The 23,097-nt window shown below is 49.6% G+C and overlaps 1 protein-coding gene across 4 annotated transcripts in view; it reads right to left on the bottom strand.

The window, feature by feature from the left end:
* Positions 1 to 23,097, bottom strand: part of LOC139746094 (discoidin domain-containing receptor 2-like) — a 190,258-nt gene that overhangs the window by 134,616 nt on the left and 32,545 nt on the right. For all 4 annotated transcript variants that reach the window (XM_071656933.1, XM_071656932.1, XM_071656931.1 and 1 more), the window contains exon 2: positions 1 to 757. In XM_071656933.1, the coding sequence (XP_071513034.1) occupies positions 1 to 202 (202 nt within the window). In that variant the 5' untranslated portion in view covers positions 203 to 757. The remainder of the gene's footprint in view (positions 758 to 23,097) is intronic.

Raw genomic sequence — 23,097 nt, 5'->3', positions numbered from 1 at the left:
CGAGCCAGAGGGAGGCGACGCCATGCTGCCGGAGGATGAGAGCCAAGACCACCACTAGGAGAAGAAGGCGCGGTAGACGGCGGAGGAGGCGCGGGACCCCCGCCACCACAGAGAGAAGAAGGCGCGGGAGGTGGCAGAGGAGGCTGGGGGCCTCCGCCACCACGCCCAGCCCAGGACACCAGGTCTCCACCTCCGTCTCCATGGCCTCCTTACACCGGGTCCTGGTCTCGTGACCACGGGAGGGGGGGGGGGGTTGATCCTCACCACTGGCAGACCATTCCCCGGTCTCGCGGCCGAGGTCTAGCGGCCGAGGACGGGCTCAGCAGACCATGGTCCGCCGTAGTAGCCACGGTCTGGGCCGAGGTCTGCCGGCTCAGTACCGACAGACCATAGGGTCTGTTGGGGTGGCGAGAGGAGCAGGGGAGCTGCACATGGTCGGAAGGCGGGCGGGAGGAGTGAGTGAGTGAGTGAGTGAGAGGAGGACCTAACTCTCACCTGGTCCAGGCCAGCCTTTACGGCCACGCCTGAGGCTTTCCATAACTCTCCCTCTTGCCCCCTCTCACTGGCCACTTTACGACACTCTCACTGGGCCACTCTACGACACACTCTCTCACTGGGCCACTTTTACGACACTCTCACCGGCCACTCTTCACAATGAACTCCAATGTTCTCAGTTACAATGATTTGATCACTTTTGCCACCAGCATCAGTTCCCTCTCACTTAATTCACCGGCTTCAGTGGATCACTCATTCCTGACTGAAAGAAGAGACGAAGGAAGTCAGTATAGTGATGGCTCGCCTCAGTGTAGATGCCTGCTCAACCTTGTGCCTCTACACTGAAGCGAAGAGTCACACGCACCTGACTTATGTGAGACATTCGACAGTATATATCCGGATATATATATATATATATATATATATATATATATATATATATATATATATATATATATATATATATATATATATTTTTTTTTTTTTTTTTTTTTTTTTTTTTTTTTTTTTTTATACTTTGTCGCTGTCTCCCGCGTTTGCGAGGTAGCGCAAGGAAACAGACGAAAGAAATGGCCCAACCCCCCCCATACACATGTACATACACACGTCCACACACGCAAATATACATACCTACACAGCCTTCCATGGTTTACCCCAGACGCTTCACATGCCTTGATTCAATCCACTGACAGCACGTCAACCCCTGTATACCACATCGCTCCAATTCACTCTATTCCTTGCCCTCCTTTCACCCTCCTGCATGTTCAGGCCCCGATCACACAAAATCCTTTTCACTCCATCTTTCCACCTCCAATTTGGTCTCCCTCTTCTCCTCGTTCCCTCCACCTCCGACACATATATCCTCTTGGTCAATCTTTCCTCACTCATTCTCTCCATGTGCCCAAACCATTTCAAAACACCCTCTTCTGCTCTCTCAACCACGCTCTTTTTATTTCCACACATCTCTCTTACCCTTACGTTACTTACTCGATCAAACCACCTCACACCACACATTGTCCTCAAACATCTCATTTCCAGCACATCCATCCTCCTGCGCACAACTCTATCCATAGCCCACGCCTCGCAACCATACAACATTGTTGGAACTACTATTCCTTCAAACATACCCATTTTTGCTTTCCGGGATAATGTTCTCGACTTCCACACATTTTTCAAGGCTCCCAAAATTTTCGCCCCCTCCCCCACCCTATGATCCACTTCCGCTTCCATGGTTCCATCCGCTGACAGATCCACTCCCAGATATCTAAAACACTTCACTTCCTCCAGCCTCTCACCATTCAAACTCACCTCCCAATTGACTTGACCCTCAACCCTACTGTACCTAATAACCTTGCTCTTATTGACATTTACTCTTAACTTTCTTATATATATATATATATATATATATATATATATATATATATATATATATATATATATATATATATATATATATATATATTGGAAAGGATCACAATTTTGCGCGTGATCAAGATATTCTTATGAGTCCACGGGGAAAATGAAACACGAAAAGTTTCCAAGTGCACTTTCGTGTAATAACATGTTTACCAGATGGCGTCGTAGCTTCGTCTCTTCGGTGTATATCAACTGACTGTTATATTTCTCTCCTGTGTCTTCCCTGATGATGTGATTATTACACGCAAGTGCACTTGGGAACTTTTCGTGTTTCATTTTCCCCGTGGACTCATAGGAATATATATATATATATATATATATATATATATATATATATATATATATATATATATATATATATATATATATATATATATATATATATATATCAGAAGTCTTGTTCCCCCACTCTCCACCTCCCAAGTCCCCCTCTCTCTCTCTCCCAACCCTCCACTTCCCCCCCCCCCCCCAGTAAAAGCTCCCCCCAGCAGATAGGAGGAATGGAAGTGCCTCCGACCCCATTCATCGACCCAATGTACCAAGTGTAGAATTTTGTGCTGGATTGCTGCCACTGCACTCGACCCCTTACAGCCATGTAGTCTAACCCCACCCTCCCCTCTCTCTCTCTCTCTCTCTCTCTCTCTCTCTCTCTCTCTCTCTCTCTCTCTCTCTCTCTCTCTCTCTCTCTCTCTCTCTCTCTTTCTCTCTCGAGAAAAGACAATCTCGCCAGACCCGAAAATGAATCAGAATATCGTAGTAGTAGGTATTTTGGTCGCTATGTTTGTTTGTTTGTTTTTTTGTATTTGGTAAAAAAAAAAGAATTTAAACTGATGAAATATTTGTTTAATTGTTTTTCAAGATAGTTATTGTCTTTTAATTAACTGTGTTTGCCGGAGGATTGTTTCAGTGTTTCATAGTTATGTTTGGAAAAAAAATTTTTTTTCTCATACTTCATCTTTTTTATGGGAGGTGGGCTTTAAGTTTCTTTAAGTTTCATCTGTTTCCAGGATCTGATGGTGTCTCGTATTTGAAACAGGTCTTCATTAATCTCGCTGGCAGACTTAGGCAAACTTTTTGAAAAACTTGTACCAAGTTTCCACACACACACAGTCCTCGCTTCCCTGAGAGAGAGAGAGAGAGAGAGAGAGAGAGAGAGAGAGAGAGAGAGAGAGAGAGAGAGAGAGAGAGAGAGAGAGAAATTTGACCTTTCGTTCTCCCTGTTGTAGTGAAGGTTGACAAGAGGTGGAATTGGTTTTTGACGCTGGTCTTTGTACTTGTTCTAATACATCTTGTTCAAGATGTGGCCTTTTAGTAATGCATTGTGAAAGCAAGGAGGTCAGGTTTGTCTGTGGCCTTTTTGTGATCGAAGCTCACAGTCATAAGTTTAAGCAGTTAGAATCGCTTTATCATTTATCATTTACTCCCGTAACTGTTTAGTGTATGTCACACGTATCTTCTGAAGACCACAAGAGCCTTCAGAGTGTTTGGCTGTCATCGTACTGTGATCCTTAAGGAATTATACACTTTTGTCTCATTATTATATACGCTTCTCTCTCATTATAATTCTTCCCATCTGTGCTGCACTTCTGTCTTCCCGTCTTACAAGTATACCTCTGTCTTCCCGTCATACATACAAGAGTGGTATACTATCCAGTTTCCCGTCATTTAGCACCTTATCACCCGGGAGTGATATCTTCCACGCTGTCGTTATCGAAGCTGGTATCAGTTGCCGTCTGACCTCCCTTGAGAATTGCCTGAGGCTGGGTTATCGTGGGCCACCACCAGCTGATGATGATAATGATAATAATAATGATGATGGTTGTAGGTTTGGCTTAATAACATCCCAGGATTTCCATACCTTCGTGGCTTTTCATTTCTGTCAGTTTGAAGCCTTTATGATTTTAGTCTGTGTGTGTGTCTGTCTGTCTGTCTGTATATGTATGTGTGTGTGTGTGTGTTTGTCTGTCTGTCTGTCTGTCTGTCTGTCTGTCTGTCTGTCTGTGTCTTTCTGTCTGTCTGTATATGTATGTGTGTTTGTGTGTGTGTGTGTGTGTATGTGTGTTTGTCTGTCTGTCTGTGTGTATGTCTGTCCGTATATGTATGTGTGTGTGTGTGTGTTTTTCTGTCTGTCTTTCTGTCTGTATATGTATGTGTGTGTGTGTGTGTGTGTGTGTGTGTGTGTGTGTGTGTGTGTGTGTGTGTTTCTGTCTGTTTGTCTGTTTGTCTGTGTAGTTGGACTTTGTCTGTCTTGTAGACAGAGATGAAGACTTGGAGCTGGGAGCTGCCATTCTCGGGTTTCGAAGCTGGGAGTCGTATGAAGGCCCTTGGCAATTGGTGTGGAGGTAGGGGGTTCGATCCCTACGTTAGCTAGGAGACAGAAGCTAGGAGTCCTGACCTAGGAAGCTGCTGAGAGCTCGGAGGTCGAAACTAGGGAGTAGAACCTGAAGCTAAGACTCAGGGGCTAGGAGCTAGGATCTAGGGGCTGGGAGCTAAACCTTGAAGCAAAGAACCACAGACTTTTGGGATCTGGGATCAAAGAACCACGGTCTTTTGGGATCTGGGATCAGAGAACCACGGTCTTTTGGGATCTGGGACCAAAGAACCACCGTCTTGGGATCTGGGATCAAAGAGCTTGGAGGCCGGAGCTAGGGAGCGGGAGCTGAGTGGTCCCTGAGGTAACTTCATTACGGCCGCGTCTCGCCTCACTGACTTTCTAATTGTGTTAAAACCCAGCAAGAAAATTATCCGCCCTGGAGCTGCCCCGGGGAGAGGGAGTGGGGCGAGTTAGCGCCCCGTCCATCTTGCCGTCTGGCCCCTGGATCCTGACTGGGTCGCTGGGCGTGTATGGCGTGTGTGTGTGTGTGTGTGTGGGTGGTGGGTGTTTACTTAAGTGCACACTGCGAGGAGGGGGGAGTTGTTATACACTCGTGGGGCGCCCCATCTCTTGTACTGTACGGGGAGGGGGTTGGAGTTCTACACTCGTGGGGCGCCCCATCTCCTACATCAACATAGCCTCTCAAACCATCATAAATCGCTGGTGTGTGTATATATATATATATATATATATATATATATATATATATATATATATATATATATATATATATATATATATATACTGTCCCCTTCGGTCAGGCCAACCCGACCATCCACTAACCTCACACTACACCAAGTCCTTCCATCCCTCCCTCCTCCTCGCTAACCCTCCCTCCTCCTCCTCCCTTGCCCAGGTCCTCGTCATGACCAGGGGTCACCCTCGTCTCCTTCTGCTGCTGTTCCTCTCGTCGAAGCCCCGTACACACTGTCCGCCTCGTCCTACTGACTCACCATCCTGGGGGACTGTGTCATGACCAGGTCATACACCTCTCTCAGGTCTCTCTCTCTCTCTCTCTCTCTCTCTCTCTCTCTCTCTCTCTCTCTCTCTCTCTCTCTCTCTCTCTCTCTCTCTCTCTCTCTCTATCGCTCTATCTATCTATCTATCTATGTATCTATCCGTCTATCTCGTCTCTCTTCCCTGGAGGGGGACGCGATGGTATCCCTCGGCTTTTCCCAGTATTGCCTCACTTCCCTTACTTACCTCAGCCATCGTCTTCCCTGGACATTATAATTAGATCATCGTGCTTCTTCACTAGATGGTCTTGTTGCTATGTGTTGATGTACATGTCTGTGTCATGAATAAATGAATAAATGGTGTATTGAATTTAGGTGGTCATTCGGCTCTAAAGAGAAGGTGTGAAATTACAGCACTGAGAAATGACAGAACTGGGGGTGAAGGATTCAGAATTGTAGGTTGTTAATTAGTCATAAAAAGAGATTACTTAAGCTCAAGCTTGGCCTGGGTGTACTACGACGCTTTGGGTAAGCTCAAGCTGGGCCTGGGTGTACTACGACGCTTTGGGTAAGGTCAAGCTGGGCCTGGATGTACTACGACGCTTTGGGTAAGTTCAAGCTGGGTCTGGATGTACTACGACGCTTTGGGTAAGCTCAAGCTGGGCCTGGATGTACTACGACGCTTTGGGTAAGCTCAAGCTTGGCCTGGATGTACTACGACGCTTTGGGTAAGCTCAAGCTGGGCCTGGATGTACTACGACGCTTTGGGTAAGCTCAAGCTTGGCCTGGATGTACTACGACGCTTTGGGTAAGGTCATGAGTGACGTCCATGTTCATAGACCAGGAAATGTGCTATTTTCCCAGAGCGAATATTGTATGGTTTAATTTTTCGTCGTGATGTGTTGAACGTTAATTAATGGAACGTGACCTAATGATGCGATTACCGTAATATTGTGTTATCATACATTATGGACTTGATGGCGAACGTAAAACGTTATGATTACGTTCATGTTATTTTGCGTTATAGCAGTGTATCGTCGTAGTTGATGTTGACGTAAGTGTGTGGGGGCAAGACGTAAGGTATGTGTTCTTACTGAGGTGTGCACTGGTTCAATGGGTTGGTTACGTGGCAAGGTCGATGATCCTATGGTGTTTGAGTTAGGCAATCGGCCCTTCTGACCCCAGGAAGGTTCTGCTGGGTTTGTGTGTGTGTGTGTGTGTGTGTGTGTGTGTGTGTGTGTATGTTTTGCGTGGTCCTCCTGTGAAAATCTGTGCCCTGGGAACTGTTTCCGGTCATGACCTGGTCATTGACGCTGTGGACGGGTTCAGACCAGGACCCGATGACCTGGTAGTCGGTACTGGGAACCACTAGTTCAGGTCAGGACCTGACGACCTGGCACAAGGGGGGGGAGGGGGGTCCTCTCATTGCGGAACGACCAAATGACTGTACGGCCTCGTGACTTAAACGACCTTAAACAGTCATTCATTGGGAATTGGTTAACGACCCAGGTGTCTCCGCACGACCAAGACCTGGTAGCTGACCTGGGGGACGACCACGGCCTGGTAGCTGACCTGGGAGACGACCACGACCTGGTAGATGACCTGGTACGACCACCAGGTAGCAAGCTGTACGACCCTCTCTGGACAACAACCTGGAAAGATCAGAGAAAGGTATTAGATCCCACGTGACACACACACACACACACACACACGCACACACACACACACACACACACACACACACACACACACACACACACACACACACACACACACACACCTGACACATCTGAGAACAAAGAAGTATTATTATATTCAATTATAAAACCTGTTGTTGTTGTTGTTGTTGTTGTTGTTGTTGTTGTTGAGGGGAGAAAGGGGTCGTCCACAAGAGAGGCTTGAAGGTGGTCAGCCATGTTGGGTGTGGTCAGAAGGGGAGGCGGTGGTCCGACATGGGGTGGTCTAAGGTGTACGGGTTGTATTTGGGGTAACTCATGAGTGGGTTTTTGGGTAACTCATGAGTGGGTTGAGCGTATGTGTAGCTGTGGCCGTAATTGGGTAACTCATGAGTTACACACGTGGGTTGGGCGTATGTATGTGTGTGTGTGGGGGGGATGGTGGTGGGTGGGCAGAGAGACTGTGGGGTATACGGGAGGGAGGGGCGGGGTGTGTATGGTCAGTGTGGGGTGGGCAGAGAGAGACTGTGGGGGTATACTTGGGGTGTATATGGTCTGTGTGGGGTGGGCAGAGAGAGACTGTGGGGGTATACTTGGGGTGTATATGGTCCGTGTGGGGTGGGCAGAGAGAGACTGTGGGGTATACTTGGGGTGTATATGGTCAGTGTGGGGTGGGCAGAGAGAGACTGTGGGGGTATACTTGGGGTGTATATGGTCCGTGTGGGGTGGGCAGAGAGAGACTGTGGGGGTATACTTGGGGTGTATATGGTCCGTGTGGGGTGGGCAGAGAGAGACTGTGGGGGTATACTTGGGGTGTATATGGTCCGTGTGGGGTGGGCAGAGAGAGACTGTGGGGGTATACTTGGGGTGTATATGGTCCGTGTGGGAGGCTGGCTCTATACTAGAGGGTCAGGTAGGTGCTGCGTCTCTGTCTAGGGAGGGTGAGGGGGCGACGTTCCTGCCGGGCGAGAGAGAGAGAGAGAGAGAGAGAGAGAGAGAGAGAGAGAGAGAGAGAGAGAGAGAGACACCATCGCGACAGATAACGCCTTTGCCTTACCTCGCCCCGCCCCGTACAAGGGGCCCGGGGGCCCTCCCCACCCACCTGACGGAGTCGGCGACGAGACCAGCCAGCTTAGGGTTGGGTTGGTGGCTGGGCCCTAAGCTTCTAGGGACAACGAGGCGGAGCGTGTCTCTCTCTCTCTCACCTTTGGGGGGTAGAGGGGGGGGGGGGGTTCTAACCTCCTCCTCCTCTTCCTCCTCCTCCTCCTCCTCCTCCTACCCCCCAACAACCCCACCTACCCCACCCCCCTCACCCCCAGCCGCCCCCAGTTACCCATGGAAAACCTGCGCACACTTCGCAACCCACACACACCCACCCACCCCCTCTCTCCAGACATCGTTGTGGGGGTGGGGGGTCATGACCTCGTTTAACAGGGTCGTTCTCCCTACCAGACGTCATCATTACGTCATCATCGTCATTATTACGTCACCATCATCATCATCGCAGTCATCCCAGGTCATGTCTTCTCCCTACAGTGGTGGATAGCGTGACCTGGGTGGGTCAGGCAGGAAGGAGGTACCGTGACCTGGGCAGGTCAGACAGGAGGGAGGAAGGGGTAGCGTGACCTGGCTGGGTCAGGGAGGAAGGAGGTACCGTGACCTGGGCAGGTCAGGCAGGAGGTGGGGTAGCGTGACCTGGGCAGGTCAGGCAGGAGGGAGGTGGGGTAGCGTGACCTGGGCAGGTCAGACAGGAGGGAGGTGGGTAGCGTGACTTGATCAGGTCAGGCAGGAGGGAGGTGGGGTAGCGTGATCTGGGCAGGTCAGACAGGAGGGAGGGTGGGGTAGCGTGACCTTGGCAGGTCAGGCAGGAGGGAGGGTGGGGTAGCGTGACCTGGGCAGGTCAGACAGGAAGGAGGTGGGGTAGCATGCCTGGTGGGTCACGCAGGAAGGAGGTAGCGTGACCTGGGCAGGTCAGGCAGGAGGGAGGGTGGGGTAGCGTGACCTGGGCAGGCAGACAGGAGGGAGGAGGTGGGTACCGTGACCTGAGCAGGTCAGGCAGGAGGGAGGGTGGGGTAGCGTGACCTGAGCAGGTCAGGCAGGAGGGAGGGTGGGGTAGCGTGACCTGGGCAGGTCAGGCAGGAGGGAGGGTGGGGTAGCGTGACCTGATCAGGTCAGGCAGGAGGGAGGTGGGGTAGCGTGACCTGGGCAGGTCAGGCAGGAGGGAGGGTGGGGTAGCGTGACCTGGGCAGGTCAGGCAGGAGGGAGGTGGGGTAGCGTGACCTGCCTCCACTACATGGTTGTTGCCACCTTCACACGTTCTGCTCTGCGGGAAAACCCTGTATTTACGGCCCGGGACCCCGACACCCTGGGGCCCCCAGGCACGCGAACTGGTTGTTACGGGGAGAGGGGAGATGGGGCGCGGGGAGAGAGAGAGAGAGAGGAGGGAAGAGAGTTGATAAGGAGTTGGGAGAGGAGGGGAGAGGGAAGATGGGGCCAGGGAGAGAGGCGGGAAGGAGTGGGGAGAGGGGAGGTGGAGCGGGGAGAGAGAGAGAGAGAGGAGGGAAGAGAGTTGATAAGGAGTGGAGAAAGGCGGGGAGAGGGAATGTGGGGGCGGGGAGAGAGGCGGGAAGGAGTGGAGAGAGGGAAGGTAGGGCGGGGAGAGAGTTGGTAAGGAGTGGGGAGAGGAGGGGAAAGTGGGGCAGCCAGAGAGGAGATAAGGAGTGGGGAGAGGAGGGGAGAGGGAAGATAGGGCGAGGAGAGAGAGAGAGAGGAAGTAAGAAGAGGGGGGGGGAGAGAAATTGTGTCACTCCCCCAAGCCATGTGTCGAGCGAGCAAAGGACGACGGATGAACAGTTTGGGTGAGCTGTGGGCGCGCCGGGGATCGAACCCGGGCCCGTGGATATAAAACTCATTGACACCATGCACAACGCCGCCGAGACCCGTAAACCATTCTTGGCTCGATCATTTAAGCAAATAAATGAACAAAAAAAAAAGAACACTATATTACCCATATGTATTTACACTCAATATATTTCTTTAAATAGCCATAAAAAATTATTCTAATATGCATAATGATACTAATTAGAATTGTGCACTACAGTTTTATATATATATATATATATATATATATATATATATATATATATATATATATATATATATATATATATATATATATACACACGCCATTTCCCACGGTAGCGAGGGAGCGTTAAGAACCAGTGGTGCAGGAAAGACACGTGTTGAGGGAATTCTGACATCATTCTTGACTGAAATATCCCGTGTGTGTGTGTGTGTGTGCGTGGGGGGGGGGGGGAACGTTTGCATGGCCATGATTGACATTGTTCGATATCAAAAAAAAAAAAAGAAACATTTCAGGACTTCATTTTTGTTCGTGGTTGTGGTCACTGGGTGGCCATCTGGCCAACGTGTACGTGACGTCAGAGGGCCCCACTGGTGACGTCGTGGATCCCCAGTTGTGTGGGTCTGCCCCAGTAATCAGCGCTCGTCCTGGGGAGCGGTGGTGGGGGACAATACCAGGCTACATTGTCCCCTTGGACAGATAATCACCCTGAAATAGTGTCTCTTTCCCCACCATATTGGCGAAGCGATAATGTGATCACCAGATGACGGGGACCCAGAGCACAAGATGGGCGGCCCAGAGCACAAGGTGGGCGGCCCAGAGCACAGGTGGGTGGCCCAGAGCACAGGTGGGTGGCCCAGTGCAGAGGTGGGCGGCCCAGAGCACAAGGTGGGCGGCCCAGAGCACAAGGTGGGCGGCCCAGAGCACAAGGTGGGCGGCCCAGAGCACAAGGTGGGCGACCCAGAGCACAGGTGGGTGGCCCAGAGCACAGGTGGGCGGCCCAGACCACAGGTGGGCTGCCCAGACCACAGTTTGGGCGGCCCAGACCACAGGTGGGGGACGCAGGCCACAGATGAAGGACGCAGACCACAGGTGGGGGACGCAGACCGCAGGTGGGGGACGCAGACAACAGGCGGGGGACGCAGACCACAGGTGGGCGGCCCAGACCACAGATTGGGCGGCCCAGACCACAGGTTGGGCGACCCAGAGCACAGGTAGGCGGCCCAGACCACATGTCGGCGACGCAGACCACAGGTGGGGGACGCAGGCCACAGGTGGGGGACGCAGACCACAGGTGGGGGACGCAGGCCACAGGTGGGGGACGCAGACCACAGGTGGGGGACGCAGACCACAGGTGGGGGGACGCAGACCACAGGTGGGGGACGCAGACCACAGGTGGGGGACGCAGACCACAGGTGGGGGACGCAGACCACAGGTGGGGGGACGCAGACCACAGGTGGGGGACGCAGACCACAGGTGGGGGACGCAGACCACAGGTGGGGTTCCCCCTTCCATTACCCTCGTTATCCGGCTAATGCCATGACCTTTGACACGGGGCGATGGTGTCGGTGGAAGCTAATCCATTTCCCATTAGTAGAGGGGGGCGCCGCGCGTGGCGTTTATCGCATTACCCTCCCTCATGGCGGAGCCTCTTTCATGCTCCAAAATGAATGAAATTGGCTGAAGCTCTGGAAATTGTGAACGAATTAGGCAGATGAAATAGTCTGCCACAGAGCTGGCTGTGTCCTGGTTCTACCAGAGGCCTCCTGGCTGTGCTCCAGGATCTACCAGACGGTTGGTTGTGTCCTGGTTCTACCAGAGAGCTGCCAAAGGGCTGGCTGTGTGTGGGGGGACCTGGGCCTACCAGTTGGGCTTGCTAAACTCCATCTCTCGGTTCATGTTACCATGAGAAGTGTTCAGTCTATCATCTCCACGATTACATCTCCTCTCTGAGTCAGGTTGGTGTCGTGTGTGTGTGTGTGTGTGTGTGTGTGTGTGTGTGTGTGTGTGTGTATGAAGACTATAGACCCAGTATGGATGGGGCATCTGTCCTCATGATGCCAGCCTAGTATGCTCACTTCCATGCTGGCGTAGGACACATTTCTGGCTATACTTTTAAGACCATGTATCCCCCTGACTCTTGTGTTTTCGTGAGGATCCATATTTACCCCAATCTGTCTCCTTTAACTGTAGGTCTCACTGGTCGTCATTTTATACTTGTTTTGGATCATTAGAATTCTTTGGAGAAATACATATGATGGAAGCTACTATGGACTGGCGTTCCCGTACTCCGCCTGCTTGTAGCTTCGAAGAGGTTGTATCACTGGAATATGAACTGGTCGAAGAATTTCCCACCCCCACATACGAGTCCAAACCCTTCTCTACCACTGAATGTGATGCAGCCTTAAGGTTGCAGGAGGAACCTTTGGAAAAGGTGTTCTGGGATAATATGATGATAATAATGATAATGATGATAGTGATGATCTACATATCGATAATGGTGTTGTGCCTTTCTGCCCGTGGAAGAAAAAAAGTTCTAAGACCAGACCTCTTAGAGAAGGACATGGAGTTGTGAAGATGTGATTGTAGTGAAGATGATTGGTCCCAGCCAGGTGCAAGGCCGGCATAGCATCACTACAGTAATGCGACTACACCCCGCCACCCATTTGCGTATCATCACTACAGTAAAGGTGACTACACCCCGCCACCCATTTGCGTATCATCACTACAGTAAAGGTGACTACATCCCGCCACCCATTTGCGTATCATCACTACAGTAAAGGTGACTACATCGTGCCACAGTAACCATATAACATAATGTAATGTTAAAAAGAAAAATGGTCATCTTCACTACACCCTCATCTTCACTGAACTACACCTTTATTACACTCTCACCTTCACTAAACCCTCGACACCAGTTTGACCTGGATTCTACGGGTCGGATAGAAGGCCCTCTCTTCCCTATCTTCAATACACTACGTCCTCACGATGCCAACATCTTCACTGCACTCTTGACACCAATTTGCCTGAATCGTAGTATGGGACGGAACAAAGAACATCTTCACTATATCGTCATCATCATTACATTTCTAACGGGATTGAACTTTGATTTAAACCCTAAAAAGCCCCCTTTTGACCTGAGACATAAGGGTTTCGTTAAAGGCCATCATCACTATACACTCATCCCTGTTACATCCTCGACACAATTAGACACTGACCTGACCCTTATGGTACGGGTCATCATCATTAAACACGTTTCTTCATTTCTTCACTACTCCCTGAACTTTATTACACCCTCGCCTTCAGTACACCTTTAACTTCAGTATATGTTCATCTTCAATATACCCTCAACTTCACTGCATCCTCAACTTCAATACATCCTCAACTTCAGTACACCCTCAACTTCAACACACCCTCAACTTCAGTACACCTTCAGCTTCAATACATCCTCATCTTCAGTACACCATCAACTTCAATACACCCTCAACTTCAGTACACCTTCAGCTTCAGTACATCTTCATCTTCAATACACCCTCAACTTCAGTACGTCCTCAACTTCAGTACACCCTCAACTTCAATGCAGCCTCAGCTTTAAGAAACCCTCAACATCAGTACACCCTCAACTTCAGTACACCCTCAACTTCACGACATCCTCAACACTACACCTTCAGCTTCAGTACATCCTCAGCTTCAGTACACCCTCAGCTTCAGTACACCCTAAACTTCAGTACACCCTCAACTTCAGTACACCCTCAACTTCAGTTCACCCTCAACTTCATGACAACCCCGACACGTTTGACCTTTGAAATGATTCTTTGAATTAAGGTCAGAGGTCATCTTCATTACACCATGTTCACAACATTCTCTCTCTCTCTCTCTCTCTCTCTCTCTCTCTCTCTCTCTCTCTCTCTCTCTCTCTCTCCCTCTCTCTCTCTCTCTCTCTCTCTCTCTCTCTCTCTCTCTCTCTCTCTCTCTCTCTCTCTCTCTCACAGAGCCAGAAAGAATTACTTTATATCCCTTCCATATCAAGGTATGATTTATTTATGCTCGCCGTCGCTCTAAATTCTGCTTTTACTATATTAAAAAGACGATTACCCGAATTTTGTATTGTAGAGGGTACCCCCGGTGAACCATAATCCTTATAGAAGAGGGTAATTCATTATGACCCTAAAACGAAAACTCGAAGTGGCTTTTGAGGAATGCCCTGTGAGTGCTTAAAAACGTTGCTCAGCAGCGAGGGAAGACACGCACCGTCCACCGCTCCGTCGCAGTAAACGTATTTAAGAAAGAGAGGCAAGGAGGCTGGCAGAGAAAAACAGACGGGTCCTCCGTTCCTCCAGAAAACCAGGCGAGGACCTAGCACCTCCCCTTGCGGACAGGAAACGTCAGCGGAGGGATGACGCGAAGACATCCGCGAGGAGAAGGACGCGACGTGTCTGCAAGGTAAAACTCGACCCTTAGGACACAGGGACTCGCCCCGGAAGATCTGCACAAACGGTGGGGAAGAGAACGGGTGGGGCCACAACTCCTCCAGACAACACAACGGGGGAGAAGGCCACGCTGACTTCACTCAGCGGTGCATAATCATCCAGCGATGCCCAGGTGAACGACAGCACGTCATCCTCCAGTCAATACAGACCCGGCATGTCATCACCCAGCTATACATCGGCAAGCACTTATGTTTACGACGGCCCCTCCTCCTCCATGGACCAGCCCAGACGGGACTTGCCATGGTCCAGATCATCGAGTTCAAGGACCACCATTCCCGTCATCCCAAGCCACAAACTGGTCGTCAAGCAATATCTTGGAGAGGCCCAAATGGGGAAGGTATATTTAGGATGGCTGGGGCACGATGATGACGTGATGATGGTGGCTGTCAAGTTCCCAACGCCTGGTAAGGAACAGGACCTCATGAAGGAGATAGTGGCTCTCCATTCTGTCCAGGGTTTGCCGGGCGTGCGCAAGTTCTACGGGTACTGCCTGGACCCTCTGTGCATCGTGTCGGAACTCGTGAAAGGTTTAAGGTTTAAGGAATTCGTCATCAGGGAAGGCGTGGCCAAGAGCTTGGAAGTATCTCTCGGAGTGGTGGAGACCCTGAGGCAACTGTACCAACTGGGCTGGTCCCACTGCGGGATTGAGGACGAAGGTATATTTGTGGTGGAGGAGAACGGACGACACTAGGCCATGCTCCTTGACTTCTCCCTGGCCTACCGAGTCCCGGACCTGCCTGTCGAAGTCGGGCACGATTGCCGCCCTGTGGCACCCCTGGATGGCAGCAGGTACCGTGATCTGCTGAGGAAGGTGTTGAAACATCTTCCTCCGTCTCCCCTCAGCCGAAGGCTCCAGGGTGACTACCGCACCGGCCGGCCCGAGCAGATGTGCCTCTGTGTCATTGAGGAACTTGTTAAACAGTACATTGAGACGCTGGCCTCTCGTGGAGGACTTTATTCAGGTTGAGGTGTTTGAGGGAGGAGAGCCAGACAATATTCATATACTCACTTTTCATTGTATGTATAATAATAATGAGTGTCATTGTATTCTATGGAAATGATTTCATCTCTCATCATCTCTTTTATTATTTCTCTATTTCATTCCAGAAAATATGAAGTTTTTATTAGAAATTAACAACAAAATCATTACAAACTGAATTTTTCTTTTTTTATATTGCTACAAGATTGCTAGACGGTTTACTGGAATATAAGAATGTATGTGTTAATTTTTTATTTCGTTATAAGTGCAAGTCTTTATGCCCACGATTTTGAAACATGTCAAGTGTGTTTTTCTTTCACTTTTGCTCTACTCTGACCTCCTCCTCCTCCTCTTTTGCAGGTGTGGTGACGCGCGTCCGTCTCCCTCCACAGTCAACAGGTAACTGGGCTTGTTATTTTCTGTGTGTGTGTGTATGTGTGTGTGTGTGTGTGTGCCATTTTTGCTTTCCGAAATAATGTCCTCGACTTCCAAAAATTCTTCAATGCTCCCAGAATTTTCGCCCCCTCCCCCACCCTATGATTCACTTCCGCTGTGTATGTATTGGGTGGAGGGGTTAACCAGCCAGACATAAGCCTCACCGTCTGTTAGCGTCTAAGGCAGTGGACCACCACTAACCTCTCGATGTGTTGTGGAGTTCATCTTAACCGTCTACCGAAAAAGAAAAAAAAAAAAACCGAGAATGATTATAGAAAGAACAGGGTTCTAACCTGCTTTTCAACCTGTTGTCCTTCCCCACGTCATGTACTCGTCATTCTTCCCCACGTCATGTACTCGTCCTCCTTCCCCACGTCATGTACTCGTCCTCCTTCCCCACGTCATGTACTCGTCCTCCTTCCCCACGTCATGTACTCGTCATTCTTCCCCACGTCATGTACTCGTCCTCCTTCCCCACGTCATGTACTCGTCCTCCTTCCCCACGTCATGTACTCGTCCTCCTTCCCCACGTCATGTACTCGTCCTCCTTCCCCACGTCATGTACTCGTCCTCCTACCCCACGTCATGCACTCGTCCTCTTACCCACGTCATGCACTCGTCATCCTTCCCCACGTCATGCACTCGTCATCCTACCCCACGTCATGTACTCGTCATCCTTCCCCCGGGGACGTCGATGTGTCATCCGTCGCATCTCTGGCCGTCAGCGGAGCGTACGACGCCCTCCCGAGGTGTGTACGTCTGTTGGGTACACGTCTCAATTATTTTCTTCTGTTCTCATCTGCCTGTTCTTCCTCTTGTTCTTCCCCTCGGCTGTTCTGCCTGTTGTTCTTGTTCTGTACTGCACACACACACACACACACTCACACACACTGCACGTTTAGAGAGAGAGAGAGAGAGAGAGAGAGAGACAATAAAACGAACGTATGACGTGTATAGCGCCGCCATATTGGGTCCTCTCGACCCAAAAGCGCGAGGGGCGTCGTCGTGTGGCACTTGGGGGGGCCCCCCATCGCCGCCATGTTGGGGGGGCTCCAGCCCTCGACCCCCACTATTACTATCCAGATCAGTCCCCCAGCGTCGCCCACCCAAAATGGCTGAAGTTTCCACCCCTGGGGAGGGCGTCCTAGTGGCCATATTAGTGTCTTGATCAGCAATATGTCCCACCAGCGCACATCACCACAGCGGGGGGGACATAATGGCCGAGTTTTAGGCCAAAAGTTCCACAAGAATTTCGGCCACTTGACTTCAGTGGTTTAGACTTCAGCTGCTTAGACTTCAGTGGCTTTGACTTCAGTGGTTTAGACTTCAGCTGCTTAGACTTCAGTGGCTTTGACTTTAGCAGTTTAGACTTCAGTAGCTTTCACTTTAGTGGCTTGGACTTCAGCAGTTTAGACTTCAGTGGCTTTGACTTCAGTGCCTTTCACTTTAGCGGCTTAGATTTCAGTGGCTTTGACTACAGCGGCTTTGACTTCAGCAGTTTAGACTTCATCGACTTTGACTTCAGCGGTTTTGACTTCAGTGGCTTTAAATTAAGCGGCTTTGACTTCAGCAGTTTAGACTTCAGCGGTTGACTTCAGTGGGTCGTGCGTACGCTGGCCACCCGACACAACTCGACTACAGGAAATTCTAGGCTGAAATTCCACCAAGGAAAAAAATGAAATACAAAATAGAGTGAATAAATATCGCGAATATTGAGGGGGAGAATATTCTCTAAATGCGAATATTGACCCTAAATATTCTCTAAATGCGAATATTGACCCTAAATATTCTCTAAATGCGAATATTGACCCTAAACATTCTCTAAATGCGAATATTGACCCCAAATATTCTCTAAATGCGAATATTGACCCTAAATATTCTCTAAATGCGAATATTGACCCTAAATATTCTCTAAATGCGAATATTGACCCTAAATATTCTCTAGATTCGAATATTGACCCTAGATATTCTCTAAATGCGAATATTGACCCTAAATATTCTCTAGATTCGAATATTGACCCTGAATGGACCCCCGTGGTGTAGCGGTCAGCTTTCCTGACCATGACGCATGCAAGGGCCTGCGCTCAGGGTGGAACATGGCAGAGGTTCGAATCCTGGTTGCGGCCGTCGGTCCACAGTTAACCCAGCTGTTCATCCATCCCTAAGGGTTGGTCGCTGGAATGAGTACCTGCTGGCTCAGTCGTCACACTTGACGTAACGCGGAAGGGGGTTCGTTCGTGACGCGACTTGGTAACAACATGGTAGTAACACAGCATAGCAACACAGGACCCCTGACCAGCGGTGGAGGAAGGGGGAGGGGGTGTGAAGCGCGCGCGCGCGCGCGTGTATGTGTGTGTGTGTGTGTGTGTGTGTCAATACAACCCCTCCCCCACCCCCCCCTCCCCCTGCCTCCCCAGGGTCGCGCTGTGACATCAGCAGTACGGAGGGCCTACTCTTCCTCCACCCCCCCAACCCTACACACCCACCCACCCTCCGCCCCCCTCCTGCCGCAGCCATATTGTTTTATGACGTCATTACAACCAGCCTGTGTTTATATTTCGGCCGGGGGGGGGGGGGGGTAGGGGCAAGGAGGAGGAGGAGGAGAGTGGATATTTTAGGAACGCCACTACCCTCGAGGGGAGTGGATGTTAGTAACGCCACTACCCTGGGAGGAAGTGGATATGTTAGTTCACCACTACCCTGGGGAAGTGGATATGTTATAACGCCACTACCCTGGGGAAGTGGATATGTTAGTAACGCCACTACCCTAGGGGAAGTGGATATGTTAGTAACGCCACTACCCTAGGGGAAGTGGATATGTTAGTAACGCCACTACCCTGGGGAAGTGGATATGTTAGTAACGCCACTACCCTAGGGGAAGTGGATATGTTAGTAACGCCACTACCCTGGGAGGAAGTGGCTATGTTAGTAACGCCACTACCCTGGGAGGAAGTGGCTATGTTAGTAACACCACTACCCTGGGAGGAAGTGGCTATGTTAGTAACACCACTACCCTGGGAGGAAGTGGCTATGTTAGTAACGCCACTACCCTGGGAGGAAGTGGCTATGTTAGTAACACCACTACCCTGGGAGGAAGTGGCTATGTTAGTAACGCCACTACCCTGGGAGGAAGTGGATGTATTAGTAACGCCACTACCCTGGGAGAAAGTGAATATATTGGTAACGCCACTACCCTGGGGAAGTGGATATGTTAGTTCACCACTACCCTGGGGAAGTGGATATGTTATAACGCCACTACCCTGGGGAAGTGGATATGTTAGTAACGCCACTACCCTAGGGGAAGTGGATATGTTAGTAACGCCACTACCCTAGGGGAAGTGGATATGTTAGTAACGCCACTACCCTAGGGGAAGTGGATATGTTAGTAACGCCACTACCCTAGGGGAAGTGGATATGTTAGTAACGCCACTGCCCTAGGGGAAGTGGATATGTTAGTAACGCCACTACCCTAGGGGAAGTGGATATGTTAGTAACGCCACTACCCTAGGGGAAGTGGATATGTTAGTAACGCCACTACCCTGGGGAAGTGGATATGTTAGTAACGCCACTACCCTAGGGGAAGTGGATATGTTAGTAACGCCACTACCCTGGGGAAGTGGATCTTAACGATTCTTACCGTGAGGGAAATAGAGGCATTGTTACAATAAGAGGAATGTCACCAAGTTTACAATGGTAAATGTGTGACGGACTGTTACGGTAACGTGACGGACTTACGGTAACGTGTGACGGACTGTTACGGTAACGTGACGGACTTACGGTAACGTGTGACGGACTGCTACGGTAACATGTGACAGACTGTTACAGTAACGTGTGACGGACTGTTACGGTAACGTGTGACAGTATTACGGTGACATGTGACGGACTGTTACGGTAACGTGTGACGGACTGTTACGGTCACGTGACGGACTATTACGGTAACGTGTGACGGACTCTTACGGTGACATGGACTGCTACGGTAACATGTGACGGGCTGTTACGGTAACACGTGACGGACTTGTTAATGTAGTTTCTCATGGACTGTTATGATAGGAGGAAGGACAAGGAGCAATTAAAAGGAGTAATTAAAACTGGTGATGTTCTTCTGGTCCAGGGAAAACCCGCTGTAGAGAACCAGTGAGCCAGCAGCTGTTTTAGACCAGCAGTTACGTTTCCCATCTTATGTTAATGAGTCTCGGACTATAATTGGGATAATTATGCTTTATTGTGGTTCTTAAACAGGTCTGGCCACTTGTAGTTCGCTATCTTCAACAGAAACCTCAATATAGCCTTTTTCTTTTTTCGTAGTCATGGGATATATATATATATATATATATATATATATATATATATATATATATATATATATATATATATATATATATATATATAAAAGAACGATAAAGATAACTATGTAATTAGATGCTAGAGATGATGAAGGGATGGGCTGTAGATACTGCACAGATGGTTCACCTTGCCGGGGGTCGTAACAGTGACCTCGAACGACTGTGACCTCGACAGTTCAGCCAGGGAAAGAACCTCACTGTAACCACCCTCGGAAACTCCTCATTTCCCCCCTCATCTTCAGGTGTCCTTCCTCCTCCTCCTCCTCCTGTCGTCTGGACAGGATCCTCCCAGCCCGCAGAAGCTGGTGTGCATCGCGGGGCTGCGACAGATACCGGTAGTAAAAGTTTTTATCTAAGTCCCCCCATATTTTTTCCGCTAACCGTGTGTTACGAGGCATTTTCTTGCCTTGGATAGGTACGGAAGGGAACTTAGAGGAGTTCAGTTGACGTAGAGGGAAGAGGAGGGTGATGTGAGGAAGGGGAGTTGAGAAGGAAGGCGTGGGGTAAATAGTGTAGAAGGAAACAGGAGAAGAACGATAATGAAAATGGATGAGAAGGGAGTGGAGGATAGGAGGAAGCAGGAAGCGGAAGGATTTAGAGACATCGTGGAAGAAAACTGGAAGACGGTCGAGTGGGGGAAGTAAAGGATAATTGATAAGGAAATGTAAAGTAAGATATACACAAATGAGAAGAAAGAGAAGAGAGGGGAGAAATCGAGTTAGAGCAGCAACTGTAGAAGGAGAGAGTGCGTTAGAGTAACAAGTGTAGAAGGAGAGTATGCGTTGGAGTAGAATCTATAGGGGAGTGCGTTAGAGTAGTACCTATAGAAGGAGAGTGCGTTGGAGTAAGTAACATCTGAAGAAGGAGAGTGCGTTGGAGTAAGTAACATCTGAAGAAGGAGAGAGTGCGTTAGAGTAGCACCTATAGAAGGAGAGTGCGTTGGAGTAAGTAACATCTCAAGAAGAAGTGCGCTAGCCTAGCATCCAGAGAAGGAGAGAGTGTGCGTTAAAGTAGCCTCTGAAAAAAAAAAAGTAAAAGTGCGTTAGAGGAGCACCCGTGGAGGGGAGTGCGTTTAGAGTTGCGTTTGTCAAGAAAAATCATTTTCGCGAGGTGGGAATTCCTCTTGGCTTTTCACTGGCGGCAGCAAACACCTCTCCACACTCCCTCCCTCCCTTCCTCCCTCCCTTCCTCCCTCCCTCCCTCCCTTCCTCCCTCCCTCCTCCCCCCCCCACACACACACACCCTCCCTCTCCCCTCCCTCCCTCCCCCTTCCTCCTCGTCCATTGACCCCTTTCAGCCACCACGGGACTCGCTGTGAGAGGCAGACTAAAGGAAAACCCAGAGCCAATTCCTCCCCTTTTTTTCCCCCCCGAGTCGTATGAAAAGCGATCTTAATCGAGTGTTAATTCCTGGGAGAATGAAGACCACCGCGTCCTCGTCGTGGTGGTGTTAGTCAGTTTAAAAATATTCCCTCCCTCCCTCCCTCCTTTCCCTCCCATTCCCTCCCTTGAGACCACAGGATAGCGTAATTCGCTCCAGGGAGTCGGGTGAAAAAAGTGTGCGATGGCCAGGGAGGGAGGGAGTAGAGAGGGACACCAATATCTACAAAGTAATTCAGTAATCGGGATCATAATGCAGAGCGTTCGGCCTCACGGACGTCAACAGAGTGGCCCCTGGTGCAGGACGGATTTCAGGAAATGAACACCCCACAGCCAGCCCGACCGCCCCTCACCCCGCCCCGCCCCGCCCCGCCGCCCCGACCCGACCCCCACCTCTCGTGTGGCCGGGGCCCTTTGGTTGGCCGCTGATTGCTGTCTTTGATTCGCTGGCGCCACAGACATTGTTACGTGGTCACCCACACTGGGGCATCTCGTTCGCGTGGTGTCTAGGGGACCAGAGAGAGAGAGAGAGAGAGAGAGAGAGAGAGAGAGAGAGAGAGAGAGAGAGAGAGAGAGAGGGGCAGGCCAAGATGAGGGGACCCGGGGTGGAAACTCTCTTTAGCTTTTAAAATGTCTTTTTAATCGGCGACCTCTTGGTTGCTTGCTTTCGCTGGGTGTGTCTTTGGGTTGGTGGAGGAGGGGGTATGTTTGTTCTCTGGTAGAGGGTAAGAAGGAGGGAGGGAGGGAAGGAGGGGATGTTTCCGCAGGATGGGGAGGGGAGAGAGGGAGGGAGGTAGCTGCTTGGGAGGAGGAGAGAAGAGATGCTGCCCCAGCAGAGTGTCTGTACCTAACTCTGGTGAGATAATGATAATGATAATGATAAAGGTACGAGGACCAGGAGCACACGTGGATAAGTGGCTGTCATTGTAATGCACTGAGACCAGTGTCTGCCTTACCCCACAGCCAAGCCTCACACACTACTACGTACACAATGGTTTAACTCATTTAAGACTCATTGACTCCATCCTTCCATCTAATTCTCTATTCACTTTTTTTTAGAAAATTAAAAACAGGAGGGGAGGATTTCCAGCCCCCCGCTCCCTCCCCTTTTAGTCGCCCTCTACGACACGCAGGGAATACGTGGGAAGTATTTATTCTTCGATTGATAAAGCAGATACGACTAATGACAGTTTGTCTTATATATAACAGTAGTGTTTGATCATAAGTTTGTCTGTCTGTCTGTCTGTGGGAAAGTTACTTGGCTGGAGTAGAGGAGTGTAATGATGATGACCTTAGCAGTGGAGATGAGGGTGTAGCATGCACAAGGGTGTTGTAGCGATGGTGTAGCGAAGTGGTGAAGTTTTAAGGTCAAGGGTGTAGCGAAGATCAGAATGCATGGAAAATGAGGTCGTAGAGAAGATATGTTCAGACCTGACCGCCAAAATGGTCTGAGGTAGTGCTAAGACCTGCCCAAGAATGCAGTTGCATTGTTATTATTATTATGATTATTATTATTATTATTATTATTATTATTATTATTATTATTATTATTATTATTATTATTATTGTCATTATTATTATTATTGTTATTATAATTGTTATTATTATTATTATTATTATTATTATTATTATTATTATTATTGTCATTATTATTATCGTTATTATAATTACTGTTGTTATTATTATTATTA

Source organism: Panulirus ornatus, chromosome 64 (genome assembly GCF_036320965.1).
Source record: "Panulirus ornatus isolate Po-2019 chromosome 64, ASM3632096v1, whole genome shotgun sequence".
In the NCBI taxonomy this organism is placed as follows: domain Eukaryota; kingdom Metazoa; phylum Arthropoda; class Malacostraca; order Decapoda; family Palinuridae; genus Panulirus; species Panulirus ornatus.
The sequence above is the reverse complement of the archived record's forward strand: the minus strand, read 5'-3'. Positions and strand labels throughout refer to the sequence as shown.